Raw genomic sequence first — 26441 nt, 5'->3', positions numbered from 1 at the left:
ATGTTTACATTAAATAAGTGTGCGCTAAGAATAAATGGTAATATTGACAACTCGTGTGTGACATCCACTTGCACACTGACCTTTATGCCGACGGAACACATCTGCCGTGCTGATTACGCCAGTCACGACCAGACGAGACGCGGCGCCATGGCTCTCACTGGTAGGTGCATTCATTTCATTTATACATTGTTGACACCATGACATAGTAGTTGATACCCTCGAGGCGACGTGGAGTGAATTAATACTGATCCTCTAGCCGAGGTGATACAGTGGCAAACCCTGTTGTCGTCCACATATCCACATGCAGGTGTTGAGTACAGCAAAGAACATAATGTCTAGGATATCGCTGAATCAGCCCACGATGTTCTCTTTAAGTAAATGAATCGAATTATTTATCATAGGAAGAGCAGAACCTTTTACATAACAATGAATTGGTTCCAAGATATATTGTATCCGTTTGTGTACAGTCATTCCTGTTATAATCACTTGTGTTGAGGCCTCTGTCTCTCCCCAAAACTGTTCAGTTCACACATTGGTGAATGTGTGTCAGCTTGATCATGCTACGTTTTTCCGGTCGGTTCATTGGCAGGACCGCTTGAGGACTCTGTACGAATATTGTTAGTGTTGTGTTGTATTGTATTGTATTGTCTGCTGTAGCACCATCAATGTAGTATTCGGTACTGTCTGCTGTAGCATCATCAAGGCAGTATTCGGTACTGTCTTCTGTAGCATCATCAAGGCAGTATTCGGTACTGTCTTCTGTAGCATCATCAAGGCAGTATTCGGTACTGTCTTCTGTAGCATCATCAAGGCAGTATTCGGTACTGTCTTCTGTAGCATCATCAAGGCAGTATTCGGTACTGTCTTCTGTTGCATCATCAAGGCAGTATTCGGTACTGTCTTCTGTAGCATCATCAAGGCAGTATTCGGTACTGTCTTCTGTAGCATCATCAAGGGAGTATTCGGTACTGTCTTCTGTAGCATCATCAAGGCAGTATTCGGTACTGTCTTCTGTAGCATCATCAAGGGAGTATTCGGTACTGTCTTCTGTAGCATCATCAAGGCAGTATTCGGTACTGTCTTCTGTAGCATCATCAAGGGAGTATTCGGTACTGTCTTCTGTAGCATCATCAAGGCAGTATTCGGTACTGTCTTCTGTAGCATCATCAAGGCAGTATTCGGTACTGTCTTCTGTAGCATCATCAAGGGAGTATTCGGTACTGTCTTCTGTAGCATCATCAAGGCAGTATTCGGTACTGTCTTCTGTAGCATCATCAAGGCAGTATTCGGTACTGTCTTCTGTAGCATCATCAAGGGAGTATTCGGTACTGTCTTCTGTAGCATCATCAAGGCAGTATTCGGTACTGTCTTCTGTAGCATCATCAAGGCAGTATTCGGTACTGTCTTCTGTAGCATCATCAAGGGAGTATTCGGTACTGTCTTCTGTAGCATCATCAAGGGAGTATTCGGTACTGTCTTCTGTAGCATCATCAAGGCAGTATTCGGTACTGTCTTCGGTAGCATCGTCAAGGCAGTATTCGGTACTGTCTTCTGTAGCATCATCAAGGCAGTATTCGGTACTGTCTTCTGTAGCATCATCAATGCAGTATTCGGTACTGTCTTCTGTAGCATCATCAATGCAGTATTCGGTACTGTCTTCTGTAGCATCTTCAAGGAATTATCACCGGGAATGATTATTGTGTTGTATTGTATTGTATTGTTTTGTATTGTATGGTATTGTATTTTCAGAGTTTAACTACACATCGCCCTTCGAGGCTACTGACGAGATGAAAAGAGGATTTGATGAGAAGGGATATGTTATTATTCGGTACTGTCTACTGTAGTATCATCTTGGCAGTAGTAGCTGTCTTGTGTAGTACCATCAACCTGAACTTGGCTCTGAATGTCATTACAGTAATGTATTATTTCCCCAAACTGAAACACAGCGAATGAATATTCTCAAGTTGAGTGTTAAATTCCTCTCACCATTAGCAGATAGCAGATGCTTTAGTTGTCACTGCTTTGTAAAGTATGAAATGCATAAAGTGTATCGTAATTGTGTTATTAGTAAATCACTGCACAAATTTTTTTAAAAGAATTAATTTGTGTGGTCTGAGTTAATTTCGACATTGTTGTCATTGTTGTCAGAGTTCGTGTGAACTTTGGATGTTTGTTTCAGTGGTCTTCTCGAGCCCGATGAACTGAAGAAAGTGACACGCGCCTTCGAGGAGAGTGAATATATCCAGGCTAATGCGTATTCTGTGAGGAGCTGTCAACATTATCTTCTAAATCCAAAAACAACACTCACAGATAACAAAGTTTCACTGAGCCCCGGACTATGCTACAACAAAACACTCACAGATAACAAAGTTTCACACAGCCCCAGACTATGCCGCAACACAACACTCACAGATAACAAAGTTTCACACAGCCCCAGACTATGCGGCAACACAACACTCACAGATAACAAAGTTTCACACAGCCCCAGACTATGCCACAACACAACACTCACAGATAACAAAGTGTCACACAGCCCCAGACTATGCCGCAACACAACACTCACAGATAACAAAGTGTCACACAGCCCCAGACTATGCCGCAACACAACACTCACAGATAACAAAGTTTCACACAGCCCCAGACTATGCCGCAACACAACACTCACAGATAACAAAGTTTCACACAGCCCCAGACTATGCCGCAACACAACACTCACAGATAACAAAGTTTCACACAGCCCCAGACTATGCCGCAACACAACACTCACAGATAACAAAGTTTCACACAGCCCCAGACTATGCCACAACACAACACTCACAGATAACAAAGTTTCACACAGCCCCAGACTATGCCGCAACACAACACTCACAGATAACAAAGTTTCACACAGCCCCAGACTATGCCACAACACAACACTCACAGATAACAAAGTTTCACACAGCCCCAGACTATGCCGCAACACAACACTCACAGATAACAAAGTTTCACACAGCCCCAGACTATGCCGCAACACAACACTCACAGATAACAAAGTTTCACTGAGCCCCGGACTATGCTACAACAAAACACTCACAGATAACAAAGTTTCACACAGCCCCAGACTATGCTGCAACACAACACTCACAGATAACAAAGTTTCACACAGCCCCAGACTATGCCGCAACACAACACTCACAGATAACAGTGCTCGTGGATTTCACCAAAGTGGTAAACGTCTGAGACCTGCATCACTTCGGGCTTTCCTCCCACATTAAGCTGACACGCCGTGATATAACTGGAATAGTGTTAAAAGCGGCGTTAAAACCAACTCACTCACTCACTCACAGATAACAAACTTTGACACCGCCCCAGACTATGCCGCAACACTTACAGATAACAAAGTTTCACTGAGCCCCAGACTATGCTACAACACAACACTCACAGATAACAGTGCTCGTGGATTTCACCAAAGTGGTAAACGTCTGAGACCTGCATCACTTCGGGCTTTCCTCCCACATCAAGCTGACACGCCGTGATATAACTGGAATAGTGTTAAAAAGCGGCGTTAAACCCAACTCACTCACTCACTCACTCACTCACTCACAGATAACAAAGTTTCACTGAGCCCCAGACTATGCTACAACACAACACTCACAGATCACAAAGTTTCACTGAGCCCCAGACTATGCTACAACACAACACTCACAAATCACAAAGTTTCACTGAGCCCCAGTCTATGCTACAACACAACACTCACAGATTACAAAGTTTCACTGAGTCCCAGACTATGCTAAAACACAACACTCACAAATAACAAAGTTTCACTGAGCCCAAGACTATGCTACAACACAACACTCACAGATTACAAGCTGCGTGTCAACTGTCACAGCATGTATGTGTGCTGCATATATTGCTCTAAAAATGAAAAAATACCGAATATTTGTTTAAAACGTCATGAGAAGCTAAAGTTTAAAATTATTTTACTGGAAACTATGTTATTTTAGCGATGTGTGCCTTATGGACAATTTAAGAAGTATATGAACCACAGTCAGACTATAGTAGAAAAGTTTGTCAGCACCATACCCGTGCTCGTTGGTTTCACCGAAGTGGTAAACGTCTGAGACCTGCATCACTTCGGGCTTTCCTCCCACATTAAGCTGACACGCCGTGATATAACTGAAATACTGTTAAAAGCGGCGTTAAACCCAACTCACTCACTCACTTTTGTAGAAAAAGAGATGGCTTTTACTGGATAGCCTGTTAATTTATTAAAACTATAAAATATATTGCCAATATGGTTGCTGTGCCGAGGCTTTATTTCATGTCATATTCAAATCTCGATACAAATTTCAGACAGATGACAACACCGGAAGGAAGAGTCGCGTGGCATGTTGGAAACAACCAGGTGATGACGTCACAGGTCTTGTCACGCGCAGTGAAAGGGTTGTGAGGACTTGTGAAAAGGTATATCGATATTATTCTGATTTCATGTACTTCTCTTGTTTACCTAGATATTTATGACTACACACAACACACGTGAAAACACACCCGTGAGTATCCAGGTTAGAATTGGTGACTATGCTTGCCGTAAGAGGTGACTATGCTTGCCGTAAGAGGTGACTATGCTTGCCGTTAGAAGCGACTATGCTTGCCGTAAGAGGTGACTATGCTTGCCGTAAGAGGTGACTATGCTTGTCGTAAGAGGTGACTATGCTTGCCGTAAGAGGTGACTATGCTTGCCGTAAGAGGCGACTATGCTTGCCGTAAGAGGTGACTATGCTTGTCGTTAGAGGTGACTATGCTTGCCGTAAGAGGTGATTATGCTTGTCGTAAGAGGCGACTCACGGCATCGGGTGGTCAGACTCGCTGACTTGCTTCCGTAAGAGGCATTTAGAAGTTGGAGTCTAAGTAAGTAAGGATATGATATATGGATGAACAACTTCTTTATTACAATTAGGAGCGACGTTTCGGTGTTGGCTCTAACACCGTTATTAAGCAAGTGATAACCTACACCGAAACGTCGCTCCTGATTGCAATAAGGAAGTTGTTCATCCATATATCTTATCCTTACTTACCTTGCTGACTTAGTTGATACGAGGGGATATTAAAAGGTTTGAGCTTCACACAGAAAAAGAATTGGATTGTTACTACTTTATTTTTCAACATAGTCCCCTCCCAACTCCACACACTTGTTCCACCTAGTTTGCCAGTCACTGATGCCCGATCGGTAGAAGTCAAGATTCTGGTCCCCTAACCAACCCCCCACAGCAGCAGTTAGCTCATCGTCATCTTCAAATCTCCGGCCCCGGAGGACTTTTTTCAGCCTGGGAAAGAGGTGGAAGTCACTGGGGGCTAGGTCTGGAGAATAGGGGAGGAGTTCGTAGCCACATTCTTGCACAGCTGTCATTGCAACACGGCTCGTATGGACTGGTGCGTTGTCCTGGTGAAGCAGAATCCCACGACGGATTTTTCCATGGCGTTTCACCTTGATGGATTGGTGCACCTGCTTCAATAACTTGACGTAATACTCCCCATTCATTGTGGTGCACTAGGGCAGGTAGTCGATGTGAATCACTCCTTTGCTGTCCCAGAAGATGGTCATCATAACCTTCTTGGTGGATCTGGTGGCTTTGAACTTCTTTTTCTTTGGAGAAGTGGCGTGTTTCCATTCCATCGACTCATGTTTGCTCTCCGGATCATAATGATAAACCCAGGTTTCATTACTGGTTACAATCCTAAAATGAAAATCATCTGGGTTGGCGTTGTACCGAGTTAGCAAGGCTCCACTGATGGTGACCCTTGATAGCTTCATGTCATCTGTAAGCATTCTCGGGACCCATCTTGCACACTTTGGACATGTGAAGTTTGCCATGAAATTATATTATGTATGGATCCATATGATAGGCCTGTTGTTTCTTCTAACTCAAGGAGAGTAATACGGCGTGTTTTCCATCACTAGTTTGTGTACAGTGTCAATGTTTTCAGGGCTGGTACTGGTTGATGGCCGTCCGGACCGGGCATCATCTTCTAAGCTCCCTCTGCCACGCTGAAATTCCTTCACCCACCGTTTGATAGTTGCAGACGATGGGGAGGACTCTCCATAAACTGCAGTCAATCGCTCTCCCACCTGTTTGGCAGATTGACCCTCTAGGACAAGGAACTTTATCACCGCTCTGTACTCAGATTTGTCCATTTTGCCAATTCAGTAGGGGTAGGTCTCTTCCACGAAGTGTTGTGACAAAATAATTGCAGCCAGCAATATGTTTCTACATAGCATCAGTAGCTAAGACATTCATGTACATCAGGTGTAGCGCATTGTACCATTCGACCAGGAATACTGTGTGAGGCTCAAACCTTTTTTATATCCCCTCGTACATGTCATCGTATCCCAATTGCGTAGATCGACGCTCATGATGTTAATCACTGGATTGTCTGGTCCAGAGTCGATTATTTACAGACCGACGTCATATAGCTGGAATATTGCTGAGTGCGACTTTAAACAAACAAACAAACAATCATGTGAAAGCAAAAAAAAATATTAAAAAAATGTCTCCATGCCATTCTTAGACAGCTGGTGGAAAAATGTCTGTCCCGTGCTTACGTTTGACAAACATGCGATTATTAATCAGTTAGGTATGGAATACTGTAAGGGACATTCTCGCCCGTTTGGACTTGTTTTGTGTTGCCAGTTGCTGGGAGGCGAGGTGTTTCACTACCACTCAAAGATTAACATGAAGGACGCGAGGACTGGAGGACAGTTTGTCTGGCACCAGGACTATGGGTAATTCTGACAATGGTGTTAAATGATATATGCCATCTACATATATGTTAGTCCGTATTTTGCAAGGTGAATATGATGATAATTACAAAAAGAAATCAGATCAATTGTTTAAAAGAATGGGAGATCTGTGATAATGAAGTCTTTCTTTGACGCTGTGATGCGTGCACTGCGGCGACCCACGTATAGGATGGTGATAAATGAGTGTGTGTTTAATCAGGATGTCCTTGCAAGTTCATCCTCGTCCAAAATGTAATATTTTTCAACTTATCCAATTTCACAATTTGTGGATAACTTTTTGGCTTGAGACCGCACTGTACACGCATAAGTTACGCAAATGTCTACGTAATGCACGGCCAAAATTGGGCCGCATTGGCACGCATTGACACGCAATGGCACGACTTGTTTACGTATAGATTAAGTATTGTTCGCGCATTGTTAACGACTACCGTACCGCAATGTCCCGCAGTGTCACACACGACACACATAGTTCCCGCTGTTTTCCCGCTTCACAACGCATTGCCCTGACGACTTCGCGCATGCCTAAAGTCGTCGTGGCAATTTTGGTCACGCTTTGTCTCGCTTGGCGGCACGCTTCAAATCCCGCTGTTGGCGTATGTATATAAACTCCAAATAGAAGAGACGTTTCATTCCTCGACTCGCTGTGGACGATACAACATGCTGAATACCAGAAACACTGTTATTGCAGAACAGAGAAGGTGTCTATATCTGGCAGCTGCAGGACTATTACTTCTTGAAGAGCAGGAGAAAAGGCAGCAAGAGCAAGAGGAAGAGCATGAGAAAGAAGAAGAGACAACCCTAACTAGAATAAGGAAAGGAAGGACAGTGTGGGTGAGGGAATGGTTGGCTAGAAGACATGGGTTCGGACATTATGATCAGCTACTGACAGAACTCCATAAGGAAGATCCCAGAGGCAACAGGAATTATCTGAGAAGTACATGTGACCTGTGGAGATTGTGGAGAAGTTAGCCCCTCACCTTAAGAAACAGACCACATTCATGAGAGAACCGCTTGAAGTTGGACTCAAGCTGGCTGCCACCCTCCGCTTCCTAGTCACTGGAAATTCCTATCCAAGTCTACAGTACAGCTTCAGAGTTGAAGCAAGTACAATCTGCAAGTTCTTACCAGAGGTGTGCAAAGCCATCATTGAGGTCTACAAGGACGAAGTGCTCATCTGCCCCAAAACTGAAGAAGAGTGGGAGGAGGTTGCTGAGATGTTCAGCTCCAGAAGCCACCCAAAGCAGGCTCCCTCTATTATAATTACAAGGACTCCCACAGCATTGTACTCATAGCTGTTGCAGATGCTTTGTATAAGTTCTTGAATGTTGTTGTTCGGGCAGAGGGTGGTACCCCATTGAGCCAGTCCTTCTATCTCTTGTCACACAACTGTGGGTAGTCTTTTACATATTCTCCTAATTTCATGGTACCCTCATCTGTCCACTTATACTCAGGAATTTCTTCCTTGGACACTCTGATTCTCTTCATCTGTTTTATTGAGGGCTCTTCTTCACTTGACAGTTCTATTTAAGTCTCTGTATTAACTTCAAGTTGTGTCTGTGGAACAACATCCACACTTGAGCAGGAGGAAGGAGGAGGAAGATCCCTCACCCTGTCTGCAATCTCTGTCTCTTACTCTGTCTCTGGCCTTTCTTCTTCCTGTCTTTTCTGCATTGGTCTTCCCCTTCTTCTACGGACTTTTACCGTGTAAGGCATGTTGTCCGTTTGCTGGCAAGTTGCAGAATGACCAGGACCCACTTACATACGCACTGACCCGAGCGCCGTCGTCGCTCATTGGTCGGGAACTACCCACGAACAATGCGGAAACACTTCGTGAGCAGTTCGTGCATTGCGCGAATGGTTCGTGACGTGCCCGACCTATGCGTGAGCTGGGCGTTCCATGATTACGTGAACAACTGGTGACACCACCCTAAAGACCGCACGATCACTCCGCGACATGCTCGAATGCGTGAACGTGGCGCGAACAGGCGCGACCACAACGTGGACAGTTCGTGACTAATGCGTGGCATGGCGTGTCAGAGCGTGAAGTGCATTCCCATGGCACGCATCGACACGCACCGTCGGCAGTGTTCGCACCGAGTTCGTGCAGTGTTCACGCATGGTTCACGAAAGTGGCAAGCACATGGCACGACAATTGATGCGTGCCAAATTTTTGGACATTTCAAAATTCTCTCTACGACATGGCCCGCACCCCGCACCCTTTACACACTCCTCACGCTCGTTCCCGAATACTTTAATCATTGGCACGCCGAAGTGCGAGCCATTGCGGGAACGAAAATCGTGCAAGTGTCAGGGTGGCTTTACACGACATCTGGAGTGAATCTAGCCATCAATTTTAGGAAAGTGATTTCTCGATTTACAAAAACAAAAGGATAAAGGTGCACTGTTAATGCTCACGCTTTGGCGTTCATAGTCACTATGCTGGGCGATACAAGAGGAACCTCGACTTTGACGTTTTGTTGTTGTTGTTGTTGGTTTGTTGTTTAACGCCGAACTCTGTAAGTAATCGAGTCTGGACCAGACAATCCAGTGATTGAAAACGTGAGCATCGATCCACGCAATTGGGATCGATGACAGGCATCAACCAAGTCAGAGAGCCTGACCACCCGATCCTGTTGGTCGCCTCTTACGACAAGCATATTCGTCTTTTACGACAAGTATGGGTTGCTGAAGACCTATTCTACTCCGGATCTCACGGGTCTTGACGCAGATGTATGCTAGTATAGTTATCAATGTGTATAGTCATCAGTGCTCTATGGTCTAAAGCATCTTCCCGAGGCAAGAGAGTTAACTGACTATAAAAGTCCAGTTGCAACCCTTGCCGAACTAGGTTGGTATTATGGAGTTACATTTTGGCTGGACTAACGAGTCTATGCATAGTCCAATCAAAATAGCGCGCCGAAATTGATATCCGGTTCGTAAACTGTGGTGCAGATTTCGGTCGATTGCAGGATTTGCAAAGCATATGCACCGCCATTTCGTTGTCAACAGATATTTTCGTGATCTTTGCATGTTTTTAATCAAAGTACTCGCGTGATTTGATGCACTTCGCGATGTAAGACCCGTATTATCGCAATATAGATATTGATTATCGATCAGATCGTCTTGACTGGGCGCTATTTCGTTTGAAACAAATGCAAGTGATACGAAAGGTGGGATCTGACTGGTCCATAGGAGAGGCTTAGAAGGGACCTGGTTGCGCTACGATCGAGCCCAGGAATTCCAGCCTATTCGGCAAGGGTGGAAACTTGACTCTTGCCTCGGGAAGATGGGTCTAAAGGGACTTGCACAAAAGTCATACGTACACATCCGACATGTTTTGCTCTCTCTTATCGCTTTGATTTTCCCAAAGAACAATAATTATCTCAACATCGCACGATAGATGTGTTTGTAGATCTGCATGGTTTATACCCGAAGCAATACTGCAATGTTCACTGAGGGAACACGAAGGAATGAGATTATCCACGAAGGAAATTTAAACATACCTCTCCATCCATTCACACACTAGTTTAGACCCTACTGTCTGATGATCCCAGGTACTGGTACCAGAACGGGATCCTGTTCCCTGACATGATCAGTGTCTTCATCGCCCTGGACGCCAGTGTACAGGAGAATGGCTGTCTGCAGGTAGGTGGGACTGTCTGCAGGTATGTGGGACTGTCTGCAGGTATGTGGGACTGTCTGCAGGTAGGTGGGACTGTCTGGGGGTAGGTGGGACTGTCTGCAGGTAGGTGGGACTGTCTGCAGATATGTGGAACTGTCTGCAGGTAGGTGGGACTGTCTGCAGGTATGTGGGACTGTCTGCAGGTAGGTGGGACTGTCTGGGGGTAGGTGGGACTGTCTGCAGGTAGGTGGGACTGTCTGCAGATATGTGGAACTGTCTGCAGGTAGGTGGGACTGTCTGCAGGTAGGTGGGACTGTCTGGGGGTAGGTGGGACTGTCTGGGGGTAGGTGGGACTGTCTGCAGGTAGGTGGGACTGTCTGCAGATATGTGGAACTGCCTGCAGGTATGTGGGACTGTCTGCAGGTAGGTGGGACAGTCTCGGGGTAGGTGGGACTGTCTGCAGATATGTGGAACTGTCTGCAGGTAGGTGGGACTGTCTGCAGATATGTGGAACTGTCTGCAGGTAGGTGGGACTGTCTGCAGGTAGGTGGGACTGTCTGCAGACATGTGGAACTGTCTGCAGGTAGGTGGGACTGTCTGCAGGTAGGTGGGACTGTTTGGAGATAGGTGGGACAGTCTGCAGGTAGGTGGGACTGTTTGGAGATAGGTGGGACAGTCTGCAGGTAGGTGGGACTGTTTGGAGATAGGTGGGACAGTCTGCAGGTAGGTGGGACTGTTTGGAGATAGGTGGGACAGTCTGCAGGTAGGTGGGACTGTTTGGAGATAGGTGGGACAGTCTGCAGGTAGGTGGGACTGTTTGGAGATAGGTGGGACAGTCTGCAGGTAGGTGGGACTGTTTGGAGCTGGGTGGGTGGAGGTAGGTGGCAGTATCCTACTATTCTTGTACGTAAGAGCCGACAGTGCAATGTTTAAATGCCCACACATGCTGCACCCTTTTCCGGTCTCAATCACATGTCTGGAACAGGCGACTCAGCAGGGTGTATTTCCTGGTGTACCACGACATAGACCAGAACTGCATCAGGCAATGTGACTTGGTGACTGGTTTATTACTTATATGACGTTAAACAAATCGCCGTGATATAGACAGAACATAGCTGACTGTGGCGTAATCAAACATGTTAGACTTGTAGGTTGGTGGTTTCGCTGATGACACTGACGCTAGGTCGAGTCTCCGTGGTGTTACAATCAGCAGGCCTAGTAACCCGGCTGACATCTGAAGGTTTGAAGCAGCACAATGACTGCACGTGAAGTTGTTGTCGCTCCCTTCACGACAGTCCATGGCACACTGGGTGTTTGTTACAGATTCTGGAGGGCTCCCACCAGTGTGGCCGCATCGATCACGGGTTAGTCGGAGGCCAGACGGGCGCGGACGAGGCAAGGGTGGAGTTAATCAAAGACGCACTCCCACTGAAATACGTCGAGATGCAGCCAGGTGAGCCATGTCACGTGACGTCACCTGAAATAGTAGTGCTGTGAAGTATGCACCGGGGAGTCGTTGGTTACTTTAAGTAACGGTATCAGGGTGTACTCTCACTGACTGACTTACTGAAGCAGTTCTACACAGAAAGTTCTCAACTGATATAAGTAAATCACTGGTTGTAACCAGACTACACAAGATGTTACTGCTGAATAATTTCAGCATACATACGGCCATGTCAAACATACGGTCATGTCATACATGCGGTCATATCATACATGTGGTCATGTCATGCATACGGTCATATCATGCATACGGTAATGTCATACATCCTGTCATGTCATAAAGAAGCTCATATCACACATGTATACGCTCATATCACACATACGCTCATGTCACACATACGCTCATGTCATACATACAATTAAGTCATACATACGCTCATATCACACACACGCTCATGTCACACATACGCTCATGTCACACATACGCTCATGTCACACATACGCTCATGTCACACATACGCTCATATCACACACACGCTCATGTCACAAATACGCTCATGTCACACATACGCTCATATCACATATACGCTCATGTCACACATACGCTCATGTCACACATACGCTCATATCACACATACGCTCATGTCACACAAACGCTCATGTCATACATACGCTCATGTCACACATACGCTCATGTCACACATACTCTCATGTCATACATACGCTCATGTCACACATACGCTCATGTCACACATACGCTCATGTCATACATACGCTCATGTCATACAAACGCTCATGTCATACAAACGCTCATATCACACATACGCTCATGTCATACATTCGCTCATGTCATACATAAGCTCATGTCATACATACGCTCATGTCATACATACGCTCATGTCACACATACGCTCATGTCACACATACACTCATGTCATACATAGGCTCATGTCATACATAAGCTCATGTCATACAAACGCTCATGTCATACAAACGCTCATGTCATACATTCGCTCATGTCATACATAAGCTCATGTCATACATACACTCATGTCATACATACGCTCATGTCATACATAAGCTCATGTCATACATAAGCTCATGTCATACATACGCTCATGTCATAAATACGCTCATGTCATACGTACGCTCATGTCATACATACGCTCATGCCATCTCTCGTTTTCGGGAACTACTTTTTCCGCCATCAGCCATGTCGTATGGCTGTCAGTGCAAACATGATGTCACGCGTAAAGAGTGAAACTGTATACACCAAACGAGGTACAAACGGGATATATACGCATAAAAAGAATTGACTTTCGGTTTGTGAGAGTTCATTGAAATATGAACCTTCATGGAGTTTGGGACTACCTGTAGAATCTCACTACGGACTGTCATTGTTCCCCCACTACTTATAGAATCTCACTATGGACTATCAATGTTCCCAACTACTTATAGAATCTCACTATTGACTGTCATTGTTCTCCACTACTTGTAGAATCTCACTACGGACTATCATTGTTCCTCACTATTTGTAGAATCTCACTACGGACTATCATTGTTCCCAACTACCTGTAGAATCTCACTATGGACTGTCATTGTTCCCAACTACCTGTAGAATCTTACTATGGACTGTCATTGTTCCCAACTACCTGTAGAATCTCACTATGGACTGTCATTGTTCCCAACTACTTGTAGAATCTCACTACGGACTATCATTGTTCCTCACTATTTGTAGAATCTCACTATGGACTGTCATTGTTCCCAACTACCTGTAGAATCTCACTACGGACTATCATTGTTCCCAACTACTTGTAGAATCTCACTACGGACTGTCATTGTTCCCAACTACTTGTAGAATCTCGCTATGGACTATCATTGTTCCTCACTATTTGTAGAATCTCACTACGGACTAGCATTGTTCCCAACTACCTGTAGAATCTCACTATGGACTGTCATTGTTCCCCACTACTTGTAGAATCTCACTACGGACTATCATTGTTCCTCACTATTTGTAGAATCTCACTACGGACTATCATTGTTCCCAACTACTTGTAGAATCTCACTATGGACTATCATTGTTCCTCACTACTTGTAGAATCTCACTACGGACTGTCATTGTTCCCAACTACTTGTAGAATCTCACTACGGACTATCAATGTTCCTCACTATTTGTAGAATCTCACTATGGACTATCATTGTTCCCAACTACTTGTAGAATCTCACTATGGACTGTCATTGTTCCCCACTACTTGTAGAATCTCACTACGGACTATCATTGTTCATCACTATTTGTAGAATCTCACTATGGACTGTCATTGTTCTCCACTACTTGTAGAATCTCACTACGGACTATCATTGTTCCTCACTATTTGTAGAATCTCACTATGGACTATCATTGTTCCCAACTACTTGTAGAATCTCACTACGGACTATCAATGTTCCTCACTATTTGTAGAATCTCACTACGGACTATCAATGTTCCTCACTATTTGTAGAATCTCACTATGGACTATCATTGTTCCCAACTACTTGTAGAATCTCACTATGGACTGTCATTGTTCCCCACTATTTGTAGAATCTCTCTACGGACTAGCATTGTTCCTCACTATTTGTAGAATCTCACTACGGACTATCATTGTTCCTTACTATTTGTAGAATCTCACTACGGACTATCATTGTTCCCCACTACTTGTAGAATCTCACTACGGACTGTCATTGTTCCCAACTACCTGTAGAATCTCACTATGGACTGTCATTGTTCCCAACTACTTGTAGAATCTCACTACGGACTGTCATTGTTCCCCACTATTTGTAGAATCTCACTACGGACTATCATTGTTCCTCACTATTTGTAGAATCTCACTACGGACTAGCATTGTTCCCCACTACTTGTAGAATCTCGCTATGGACTATCATTGTTCCCAACTACTTGTAGAATCTCACTACGGACTGTCATTGTTCCCCACTATTTGTAGAATCTCACTACGGACTAGCATTGTTCCCCACTACTTGTAGAATCTCAATATGGACTGTCATTGTTCCTCACTATTTGTAGAATCTCACTACGGACTATCATTGTTCCCAACTACTTGTAGAATCTCACTACGGACTAGCATTGTTCCCCACTACTTGTAGAATCTCACTACGGACTATCATTGTTCCCCACTATTTGTAGAATCTCACTACGGACTATCATTGTTCCTCACTATTTGTAGAATCTCACTACGGACTAGCATTGTTCCTCACTATTTGTAGAATCTCACTACGGACTATCATTGTTCCCCACTACTTGTAGAATCTCACTACGGACTAGCATTGTTCCCAACTACCTGTAGAATCTCACTACGGACTATCATTGTTCCTCACTATTTGTAGAATCTCACTACGGACTATCATTGTTCCTCACTATTTGTAGAATCTCACTATGGACTATCATTGTTCCCAACTACCTGTAGAATCTCACTACGGACTATCATTGTTCCTCACTATTTGTAGAATCTCACTACGGACTATCATTGTTCCTCACTATTTGTAGAATCTCACTACGGACTATCATTGTTCCTCACTATTTGTAGAATCTCACTACGGACTAGCATTGTTCCCAACTACCTGTAGAATCTCACTACGGACTGTCATTGTTCCTCACTATTTGTAGAATCTTATTATGGACTATCATTGTTCCTCAATACTTGTAGAATCTCACTATGGACTGTCATTGTTCCCAACTACTTGTAGAATCTCACTATGGACTGTCATTGTTCCCAACTACTTGTAGAATCTCACTATTGACTATCATTTTTCCTCACTATTTGTAGAATCTCACTACGGACTATCATTGTTCCTTACTATTTGTAGAATCTCACTACGGACAATCATTGTTACCCACTACTTGTTGAGTCTCATTACGGACTATCATTGTTCCTCACTATTTGTAGAATCTCATGGACAGTCGTTGTTCCCCCACTATTTGCTGAGTCTCACAACGGACTGTCATCGTCCCCCACTACTTGTGTTTGTAGGAGACGCTGTCTTCTTCCACTGCAACGTCCTGCACACCAGCAGCCCGAACGTGAGTGACAGACGCCGCTGGGTGTTCATCTCCTGCTACAACAAAGTCTCCAATAAGTCGGTCAAAAAACACCATTTCCCCTCGTGTGGAAAACTGGACATTGTAAGTAACAAGCGGCTGAGTGTATGATTGGGTTACATATACATCCAGCACTGACACGATCCATAGTCAGTGCCTGGTTCTAGCAGGTCACACATTCACACGTGTAATGTTCATAATCATCCACCCGTGTCACCAACGGTCACGTGGGGATTCCGGATCAAAACACTCCCCTCGCCTGGACTTGTAGTCTGAACTGGTGATTACTTGAGAAATAAACGACTCGTGGTCGTTGTTTATTTCTTATATGAGATATCAACAAACGTACATCCTCTTTCAGGATGTTAGTAAAAAGTACATGTTTAAAATATATTTACCCCTATTTAAATAATGATGACCCCCTGAATAAAATTCGTGAACGAGGCGTGGTTTATTTCACGATAAACCATTGTTCTATCATGACGTCATTTCTGGAGATTTGAACATACACTCGCAACTTGAAGCCATATACTTAGCAACGCAGATAAACGCAATGGCCGAACGATCACATCCAAAAGTGAGTGAGATATGGCAATCGGTGTTGGGAGAAAAGGTACAGATAATCCTTGTGAGAACTATGGGAATATACGGGAAATACCAAACGTAACACCCCTGTTCATAAAATGGACTTAAAGAGGGTGTACAAAATGTTGATATCTCATGTAAGAAATAAACTAATCGTCCCTCATGGTTTATTCACCCTGCAGTGTTTTATTGTACGATAAGGGGCGGTCGGGTAGCCTAGTGGTTAAAGCGTTCGCTCGTCACGCCGAAGACCCGGGTTCGATTCCCGTTCAATGTGTGAAGCCCATTTCTGGTGTCCCCCTGCCGTGATATTGCTGGAATATTGCTAAAAGCGGCGTTAAACCATACTCACTCACTCACTATTGTACGATAAACAACTCCCATTTGTCGTTTATTTCTAAATAACCAACTTTCGTCGCATGTACGTGTGTTTAATGCAAAGTAATTGTGAAACACCGGGTGCTAAATGATGGTTAATGGACTATAGTAGACTAATACTTGCACGTGTGTGTTGTCCAGGTGTGTGACTCGGCCATCCGGAGCTGCACTAACGTCACAGACATGTCTGGGAAAGACTTCCTGGACCCCAAAGACAATACGTTGATTAAGGCTGCGAAATAGAAGTCACGCGACTAGATAGATACCCGGGTGACGTGATCCTGCTGGATACCCGGTCATGATCAGGATGATCCACTCCGTTACTCATATCGTACCCAAGACAAACTTTGTGTTAACATCTTCGTTACACTGTGTTACATTGGAAATGCAAGTTTCTGTCATATGTTCTTATTTTCGGTCAAATCATATGTATTCCATGTCTTATTCTTATAAAAAGTGCCACCGTAATTTAATTTAAAATAAATATTAACCACCTTGTGTCCTCGATGTGGTCTTCCGACTATTTTCAAATCTATGACATGAGAGCCCTCCGTGAAGGTCACGGCTCACTGAGGATCTCCAGTCTGGTCATGATGAAGGGAGATTGGGGCCTGGCTGATATTGTATCAGTGGCGTGGATAGTTGCAGCAGCTGGTTTGTCCAAGCTTGGGTAACTCTCCAGGCGTTAATCAACAGTATGCTATCAAGGTGTTGTGTATGTATCTCCCAACATGGTGGACACACCAGATATTGATCTACACGCCCGAAACTCATTTTACAGACATTTATCGTCATTGCACATCCACTATCATTTCATCAGTTCCCATACTTTATGCCGTTAGTATATAGAATGAGGGCATTAGTCTGGTACGGTTCATCCCTTGCCCTGCTAAACTTCAACTATTTGTCCTGCAACAAGTACTCTACCTATATTGCGTTTTAGTGTGGCAAATATGAGCAACACAACTTGGCGATAAAAACATGTGTATGACGATAAATAGAATTTAGAAGTAATAAATTTGATAAAAATTTGATATAACTTAATTAAATTCTTATAATCTCATTCATATATTTAAATAGTATTAAAAGAAGAATATTATTCTTCCATAGGTAGCTAGATGTTCCAGAACACAGGTGTACCCCGGTACATATATGCATGGCACGATGTGACTTGGGTATACATGTAGGTGCCAGGTTGTTACCCCAGTACATATATCCATGGCCCGATGTGACTTGGGTATGTGTACGGCTGGGTATGGGTGGTACAGGGTGCCAGTTGTATACGGCTTGGTGGTACAGGGTGCCAGTTGTATACGGCTTGGTGGTACAGGGTGCCAGTTGTATAAGGATGGGTATGGGTGGTACAGGGTGCCAGTTGTGTACGGCTGGGTGTGGGTGGTACAGGGTGCCAGTTGTATTCGGCTTGGTGGTACAGGGTGTTAGTTGTGTACGGCTGGGTATGGGTGGTACAGGGTGCCAGTTGTATACGGCTGGGTATGGGTGGTACAGGGTGCCAGTCGTATACGGCTTGGTGGTACAGGGTGCCAGTTGTATACGGCTTGGTGGTACAGGGTGTTAGTTGTATACGGCTGGGTATGGGTGGTACAGGGTGCCAGTTGTGTACGGCTGGGTATGGGTGGTACAGGGTGCCAGTTGTGTACGGCTGGGTATGGGTGGTACAGGGTGCCAGTTGTATACGGCTGGGTGTGGGTGGTACAGGGTGCCAGTTGTGTACGGCTGGGTATGGGTGGTACAGGGTGCCAGTTGTGTACGGCTGGGTATGGGTGGTACAGGGTGCCAGTTGTATACGGCTGGGTGTGGGTGGTACAGGGTGCCAGTTGTGTACGGCTGGGTATGGGTGGTACAGGGTGTGGGTTGTGTACGGCTGGGTGTGGGTGGTGCAGGGTGTCAGTTGTATACGGCTGGGTATGGGTGGTACAGGGTGCCAGTTGTGTACGGCTGGGTGTCGGTGGTACAGGGTTGTGATGGCCATCACGAAGAATATATAAATATTAATGTGTCTTTATTATAAAATATGAAAGTTATGACAGCTTGTAAAAATTAGAAATATTTCCGAAATATTTCCCTGCTGTATTTTTGATGGTTGTATATCATAATTATCCTGTAAACTGTAATAAGTTTTGCAGGTATATATCAGTATATTTTTGCCAACCTTGTTTTCACGTAATTCAATGTTTTGAATCCCGTTTTGGTAAGAAATCTATCAGAGGATCATAGCATGCTTTTGTAGAGCTTCATGGCACACTGTTATCTCGTAAAAATAATCATATGTCCATGCCATCATGTTACGCATATTGTTTAGGATGTGCCAGTACCTCATAAGCATCGATGTCAACAACGTGCCTGTCAAAACGATCTTGTTTACTTGTTTCAAGAGTTTTGCATTGACCGTAACTTTTGAAGAATTCATCGTTCTAAGCACACAGTTACGCAAATTAACCATCAGATACAGATTAATCATACTTTTGTTCTTCAACAAACAGATCACAATCACTTGGCAGCTTGATATTTATCCATAATCGTGTGAATTTGTGACCAGGGCTGAGCTACGTGTTTCGCCGACGCCCGCCATTTTAACTTTGTGACAGCTAGCCTAGGTCGCGATGAAGTAACTGAATTTGGCTAATGCTTAGCATTTTGCATTATAAAGTTTATTTAATCTAATGAACTATGTCCAGAGGAACCCAGAATCGTATTTGATGATATGTCAAGACGTGTATTAAAGTTACTGTTAATTCTGACATCAGGAACTATGTAATCTTCGCTGATGTATTCATACGCAGTATTTAGCGTCACATGTTTATGAACATGTTTCTCATAAATATGACATCCAGTGCTTCTGTCAAAGCATACCAGTGGCCAATTTGTGTTATTAAACGTCTTATGCATCAGATAAATTCCAATTGCCTCCTGACATTTGTAATCTTCCTCTTTGAATTGTCCATCATAATTCCCAGTCGATGTTACTTGTTGTTATTACGTCCTCTCGGCAGGCAGCAAGGACGTAGCTTCGACGTAGCAGGACGTAATTGTTTATCTTGTGATATTGGAAGGCAATTAGTGAATCAATTAGACAGAATTCATTGATTGGTATAAATACTCATTTTTATACCAAATTACCTCCTGAGATGGTTTGCCTTCCTCTTTATTTCAGTGATTTTACATTGTGAAAGTAGATCCCTCAAAGGAATAAGGACGTAAAGAGACGTAATTTCTCGTAATTTGACTGGTCAATAACAGACATGTGACCATTTTCTCACACCTATAAATACGATGAGATCCATTCTGGGTCATTCTGACTTTGGCAGTCTAAAGGTCAGTTTCAATCAAAGGGCAGATAATTCAGCCCAAAAGTTCCCCTTGTCCTCATGTAATCATTTCTATAAATAGACTGCATTTTTGAACACAGACACAAATTGCTTTCTTAGTAACTGTAAAGTTATTCAGATGAAGAAATCATCTTTATATATTTATAGCAGTAAAATACCATTATAGTTACAGGCAATAATTATTTTGCCCTGACACTGGTCCTTACAAATAAACCTTAAAGCTGAGAGGGATCTACTTATTTGGAAGAATTGTGTTGTCCATATAAGGCATTGTTATACCCACATGAATAAAATCTAATTATTCATTGAAAAGAAGTGTTTTGACTCTCCGTTACATCCAGACTTCGAGGTTTATCAGAAGTTCGGGTCCGGGCCACTACAAACTGGTGTCAGAAGTGGGATGTTTATATTTTTAAACATCCTTGATACGAACCTAGGGACTTACAGTTAGGACCAGTGACAAGATGGCTACAGTTTCATCTCCAGACGCAGAAGTTTCTTTTGACAAGTGTCATCAAACCACAGCAGAAGAAGGACAAGGGGACATATCTTTTGAAGAGGAGACACTTGATGAACTGTATGAAGAGGCTGAATCACTTGATGAAGAGCCAAGCAGATCCAATGGCGAGGTCAGAGTACACCATAGAGATGATGCAACACCTAGGAGACCAATGGTCATACCTAGAAGAAGAGTACCCTTCACAATCAGGCCAGATTTCTATGATGGGACAACAGACTGGGAGGAGTACCTGTCACACTTCAAGAATTGTGCAGAACTCGGTGACTGGCCTATGGACCAGCAACTCTTAGTTCTTGCTGCCAGCCTGAAGGGGGTTGCTAGGACATTCTACATGGGACTGACCCCGCACGAGAAGAGGTCACTGCACATGCTAGTTAGGAACCTCAACCACCGATTTGGGAGTGAGAGACAACAGAGCTTATGGCTTTCAAGGCTAGAAGTCAGACAGAGACAGAATGCTGAGTCAGTTGCTGCTTTGGCCGATGACTAAGACAGATGACCCAAAGGGCATACATTGACTTAGACAGCAGGGCACAGGAAGCTATTGCCCTTAATCAGCTATACAAGACAGTCTCACCAGAGCTTAAATTTCATTGCATTGACAGAGGATGCAGGACTCTTTCAGGAGCGGTGGAGGTGATTGAAAGGTTCGAGGCATTGGTTGGTGACCATCGAGATAAGAAGAGACAAGTCAGGGCAGTAGGGAACAGAAACGAAGGAGGGCTTGCTCCCTTGGAACTTGAGAGCGCACCCAAGCCGAATGAAGATCTCCAGGGTGAAGTGCTGCACAAGATCATGGGAAGGTTAGAGAAGCTTGAAAAGGGCAACAACTTCAGATATGAGAAGAGAAATGACCGACCTCAAAGTCAGAGAACTTGTTTCATCTGCAAATCAAGGGAACATTTTATGAAAGACTGCCCGATATACAAAAGGTGCCAGGAACAGATGTCCACCTTTAATGCTGGATCTGCAGGGACGCAGGGAAAAGCAATCCTGTCGACTCAGTAGGCCATGGGGAGACAGGGAATTCAAGGCCTGAAGATGCTGCTATCCGAGTTGGACTGACTGGGAACTCTAAGGGGGGTTTGGATAATGGATTCTACATTCAGGGTGTCATGTATGGTGTAGAAGCAAACGTCCTTGTTGACAGTGGGTCAACCATGACAATATTATCAAAGAGGATATTTGACCAGATCAAGTTGGAAGATGCTCCTTTTCTCCAGCAAGGGACCATTAAAGTCGCAGGAGTGGATGGAACAGGTTTAAAGATTGAAGGGCATGCTGACATGGACATTATTCTTGATGGACAAACATACACGCATCCTATCTTTGTGTGTGATGTAATTCCTGATGCAATCCTGGGTCAAGATTTCCTCTTGAAGCATGTGAGTGCCATCGACTACAAACGTCTAAAGCTCAATTCAGGGGATTCTTCCTTAAGTTGTTGGATTTCATCCGAAGCTGAAATGAGTTGTCGTGTTGAAGTGAGTGAGACCACAGTTATTCCACCTCATTCAGGAGCCTGGATAATGATGAAGATACCCAGGGCAAATAAACTTGCTCCGGCTGGTATTATAGCAGGGAAAAGGGATCTTCCGCCTGGAGTCCATGTACCAGAGTGTGTAGTAGATACATCTGAAGAGGTCCAGAAAATCAATGTCTTTAACTTCAGTCCTGATGAAGTCACACTCCACTGTAACATGGTTATGGGAGTAGCAGAGTCACTGTACATTCAGCTGGAAGAACAAGACAGATGTGCCTTAGTCCATTGTAACGCCAATGCTGATATTTCAAGCTTACAATGTACACCTCTTCCTGAGCACCTCAAAGACCTTTGGCAAAGAAGCTCCCAACATCTCTCTATGGATGAGAGTGAAGATTTTGCAGTTCTTCTTGCAAGATACCAACAAGTCTTTGCAACTTCATCGGCTGACCTTGGCAGAACTTCAAAGGTGGAACATCGCATTAACACCGGAACAGCCTGTCCCATTAGACAACCTCCAAGACGGCAACCTTTTGGAAAAAGGGAAATTGAAAAAGAAGAGATCCAGAAGATGCTTAAACGGGGAGTAATTGAACCTTCAACCAGTGCCTGGGCATCCCCTGTGGTCCTAGTACGAAAGAAAGATGGATCTATGCGCTTTTGCGTAGATTATCGCCGACTGAATGATGTCACATTAAAGGATGCATACCCTCTACCAAGAACTGATGATTGCCTTGATGCCTTGGCGAATTCAAAATGGTTCAGCACAATGGACTTAAACTCAGGGTTCTGGCAGATAGGTGTGGTGGACGAAGACAAGGAGAAAACAGCATTCACGACTGGACTCGGACTCTATCACTTTACAGTGATGCCATTCGGTCTCGCGAATGCACCATCAACTTTTGAAAGACTAATGGAAGAAGTGCTCCGGGGACTGCAATGGGAGGAATGTCTACTTTTCATAGACGACATTATAGTTGGAGCAATAGAAGTGCCACAAGCTTTGCAAAGGTTGGAACATGTCTTTGAAAGACTACTAGGGGCTGGTCTGAAGCTGAAACCATCAAAGTGCATCTTCTTCCAGAAACGAGTGAGGTTTCTAGGTCACATTGTGTCCGAGAAAGGCATTGAAACAGATCCAGAAAAGACATCTGCTGTGCAGAACTGGCCAGTGCCAAAAACAGCCAAGCAGATGAGGAGTTTCCTTGGATTATGTTCCTATTACAGGAAATTTGTAGAGAAGTTTGCCGAAATAGCCAAGCCGTTATACCAGCTGGTAGAAAAGAGGGTGACATTTTCCTGGACAGCAGAGTGCTCGAATGCTTTCCAACACCTCAAGGAAGCACTGACTTCAGCACCAATTTTGTCGTACCCTATTCCTGGAACCAAATTTATTTTGGACATGCATGCAAGTGACAAAGCAACAGGAGCTGTACTTTCTCAGGAGCAAGATGGTACAGAGAGGGTCACTGCTTACATGAGCAAGTCCCTGAACTGTCATGAAAGAAAGTATTGTGTCACTCGTAAGGAACTTCTTGCTGTGGTGAATGCTCTTAAGCACTTTCATTCCTACTTATATGGACAGGAGGTTTTACTCAGAACAGATAATGCAGCTTTCAGCTGGATGCGCAGCCTGAAGAAGCCAACAGGACAGGTTGCCAGGTGACTTGAAGAACTCGGAACTTACAACCTCATGGTCATCCATAGGCAGGGCAGAAAACATCTAAATGCTGACGCTCTGTCACTAAACCCTTGTAAAGCATGTCTCAGACAGGAAGTAGAGCAGGAGCTGGGAGACTCGTCAGATGAAGAGGGAAATCAGATGGTCTCAGAGGGCAGCAGCCCACAAGCAGATATCTTCACAGAATTCAACCGAGCAGTTACTAGGAGCCATATGAACCAACCCAGTGAGCCGTTGGTTTCTCTTGAAGGCTGGACACTCCCGGAAATCAGGCAGAAGCAGTTGGCTGATGCAAACGTGGGGATTTTGCTTGCTGCCAAAGAAGAAGGAAAAAAACCAGAGTGGAAGGAAATCTCTCATATGTCATCCACTATCAAGACTCTCTGGAGACACTGGGATCGGCTGAATGTTTACTCTGGAGTGCTTTATCGCTTATGGATGGAAGATGATGAATCCCGACAGCAGATGATTGTTCCTCAGAGCCTGAAAGATGACGTTTTGAAGTACTATCATGACATTCCATCCAGTGCACACTTGGGCAGAGAAAAGACTCTGGAGAAAGTCAAGTTCTCTTTCTACTGGCCAGGTCTCAAGGGTGAGGTGGAGAATTACTGTCAAACCTGTGACCATTGCACAGCAAAGAAACAACCTAAGGGACCCCTTAAGGCCCCTCTAGGGGAATACACAGTTGGAGAGCCTATGGAGCGAGTTGCTATGGACATCTTAGGACCTCTCCCGCTGACAAAGTCAGGACATCGCTTCATCCTTGTTATAAGTGATTGTTTCACTTAGTGGACTGAAGCTGTTGCTATCCCAAACCAGGAAGCTGTCACAGTTGCTAAAGCTTTTGTGGATGTGTTCATCAGTAGGTTTGGTGTGCCTATGCAGATACACACTGACCAAGGCTCTACATTCGAGTCAAAGCTTTTCAAAGACATCTGCGACTTCTTACAGATCCACAAGACCAGGACAACTAGCTACAGGCCACAATCAAATGGAGCTGTGGAAAGGTTCAACAAAACCCTTGCACAGATGCTCACAATGTATTGTGAGAAGGATCAGAAGCGGTGGGACGAGTACTTGCCTCAAGTAATGATGGCGTACAGAGCTTCAATGCATTCCAGTACTGGGTGCACACCCAACAAAATGGTCTTCGGAAAGGAGATAGTTCTGCCCATGCAAGCAGTCATTGGGAGGCCAGAAGAGCTTCGGAATCAGGCTGATGTTGAAACATATCTCTTAACATTGGAAGATAGGCTGAAACGAGCTCACGAAGCTGGCAGGAGATCCCTGAAACAGACAGCAGAATATCGGAAGAAGAATTATGATCTCAAGACCAAGGGAAGATGTCTGAAAGAGGGACAAGCTGCATGGCTCCACAACCCTGTACGGAAACGTGGGGTCTGTCAGAAGCTCACTTCAAGTTGGAAAGGACCCTATCTCATTGAGAAAAGGATAGATGATGTCACCTACCTTGTGAAAAGGTCCCTTAAGCAACCCTCTAAGGTGTTTCATGTGGATCGGCTGCTACTCTACAGAAGGAAGAACCTTCCCTCATGGATCAAAAGATGTCAGCAGTCAACTTCAAGGAACTAGAAGATTAGGCCTGGAGAACCTGTCTTAACAATATCTTAAAGAAAAGTTGAACTTCAGAAGTTTGTGTTTATTGTTAACAATGTTGGAGTTTTATTATGATGTAAATAGTTGGATGGGATAATCTATGTCCCGAAGAAGGATCTTGAGCTTCAGTGCTGAAGCTATTGCTTGCATGGGTTGCTCTGGTAAATCTTAGGGAGCTGTACAAGGACTTGAAGCTTTGTTGGGTGGAACCTCAACTTGTGTCTTCATACAGCGCCAGATATCTGCAAACAGAAAGAACATGTTGATGGAAGTGCTGCAGCGAACGATGATGGATCCATCATGTAACGCAGTAAGACTAGGCCTGATCACCCTGGAACCTGCTGACTTGATGTTGTTTACATTCTTTCTGTGGCATTTGATCTGGGCATCGTGTGAGAACGGAGTACACAGAACCGATGGAGGTGACCCGTGTAAAGATAGAAGCTATGATTGTCCTGTGAGGCTAAGATATTTATCAGAGATCCATGCAAACCAGTGTCAGGGTTGTAGAGTATTGACCTTAAGACATAATCAATAGTATAATTACACATGATGGCATTTAAGTTGGAATAATATGCTGCATTGTTGGATGTTTAGGCGAGTCTAAAAGAAAACATTTGTGTTACAGAATACACATAATCATTGAAGATGGCTCACAAGTATGTCTGTGGACTGGGAACATGTGACAATTCTTTTGCAACGAAGAAAGAATTGAAGAATCATTTGGCAGCAGCACCACATCGTAAACTCAAGGTAGCCTGTATCCTGTGTCCTTCATTCCAGTCCTTTTCAAGAGTTTCAGAGTGGAAGAGGCACTGTGATGCCAGGCACAAGCTACAGCTGCAGGAACTTGATGCAGACTTTACATCAGAAAGCAACGCCACATGGTTT

At 44.2% G+C, this 26441-nt stretch overlaps 2 protein-coding genes across 2 annotated transcripts; both read left to right on the top strand.

Annotated features, from left to right (window-relative positions):
• On the top strand, nt 1-20516 carry LOC139458338 (ectoine dioxygenase-like). The gene is made up of 9 exons (XM_071239726.1): nt 1-160; nt 1750-1828; nt 2180-2261; nt 4333-4443; nt 6669-6760; nt 10333-10423; nt 11724-11853; nt 15866-16017; nt 17038-20516. Exons 1-9 carry the CDS (start codon nt 1-3, stop codon nt 17137-17139), a joined length of 999 nt encoding a protein of 332 aa, XP_071095827.1. The 3' UTR covers nt 17140-20516.
• Nucleotides 20517-23942: 3426 nt separating this feature from the next.
• LOC139457275 (protein NYNRIN-like) lies at nt 23943-24722 on the top strand. The gene has a single exon (XM_071238682.1). The coding sequence runs from the start codon at nt 23943-23945 to the stop codon at nt 24720-24722; it is 780 nt and encodes a 259-aa protein (XP_071094783.1).
• Nucleotides 24723-26441: the final 1719 nt, after the last annotated feature.

This window comes from Haliotis cracherodii, unplaced genomic scaffold (assembly GCF_022045235.1).
Source record: "Haliotis cracherodii isolate W230 unplaced genomic scaffold, xgHalCrac1.p SCAF_12, whole genome shotgun sequence".
Classification (NCBI taxonomy): Eukaryota; Metazoa; Mollusca; class Gastropoda; order Lepetellida; family Haliotidae; genus Haliotis; species Haliotis cracherodii.
This window is presented reverse-complemented; position numbering and strand designations above follow the sequence as displayed.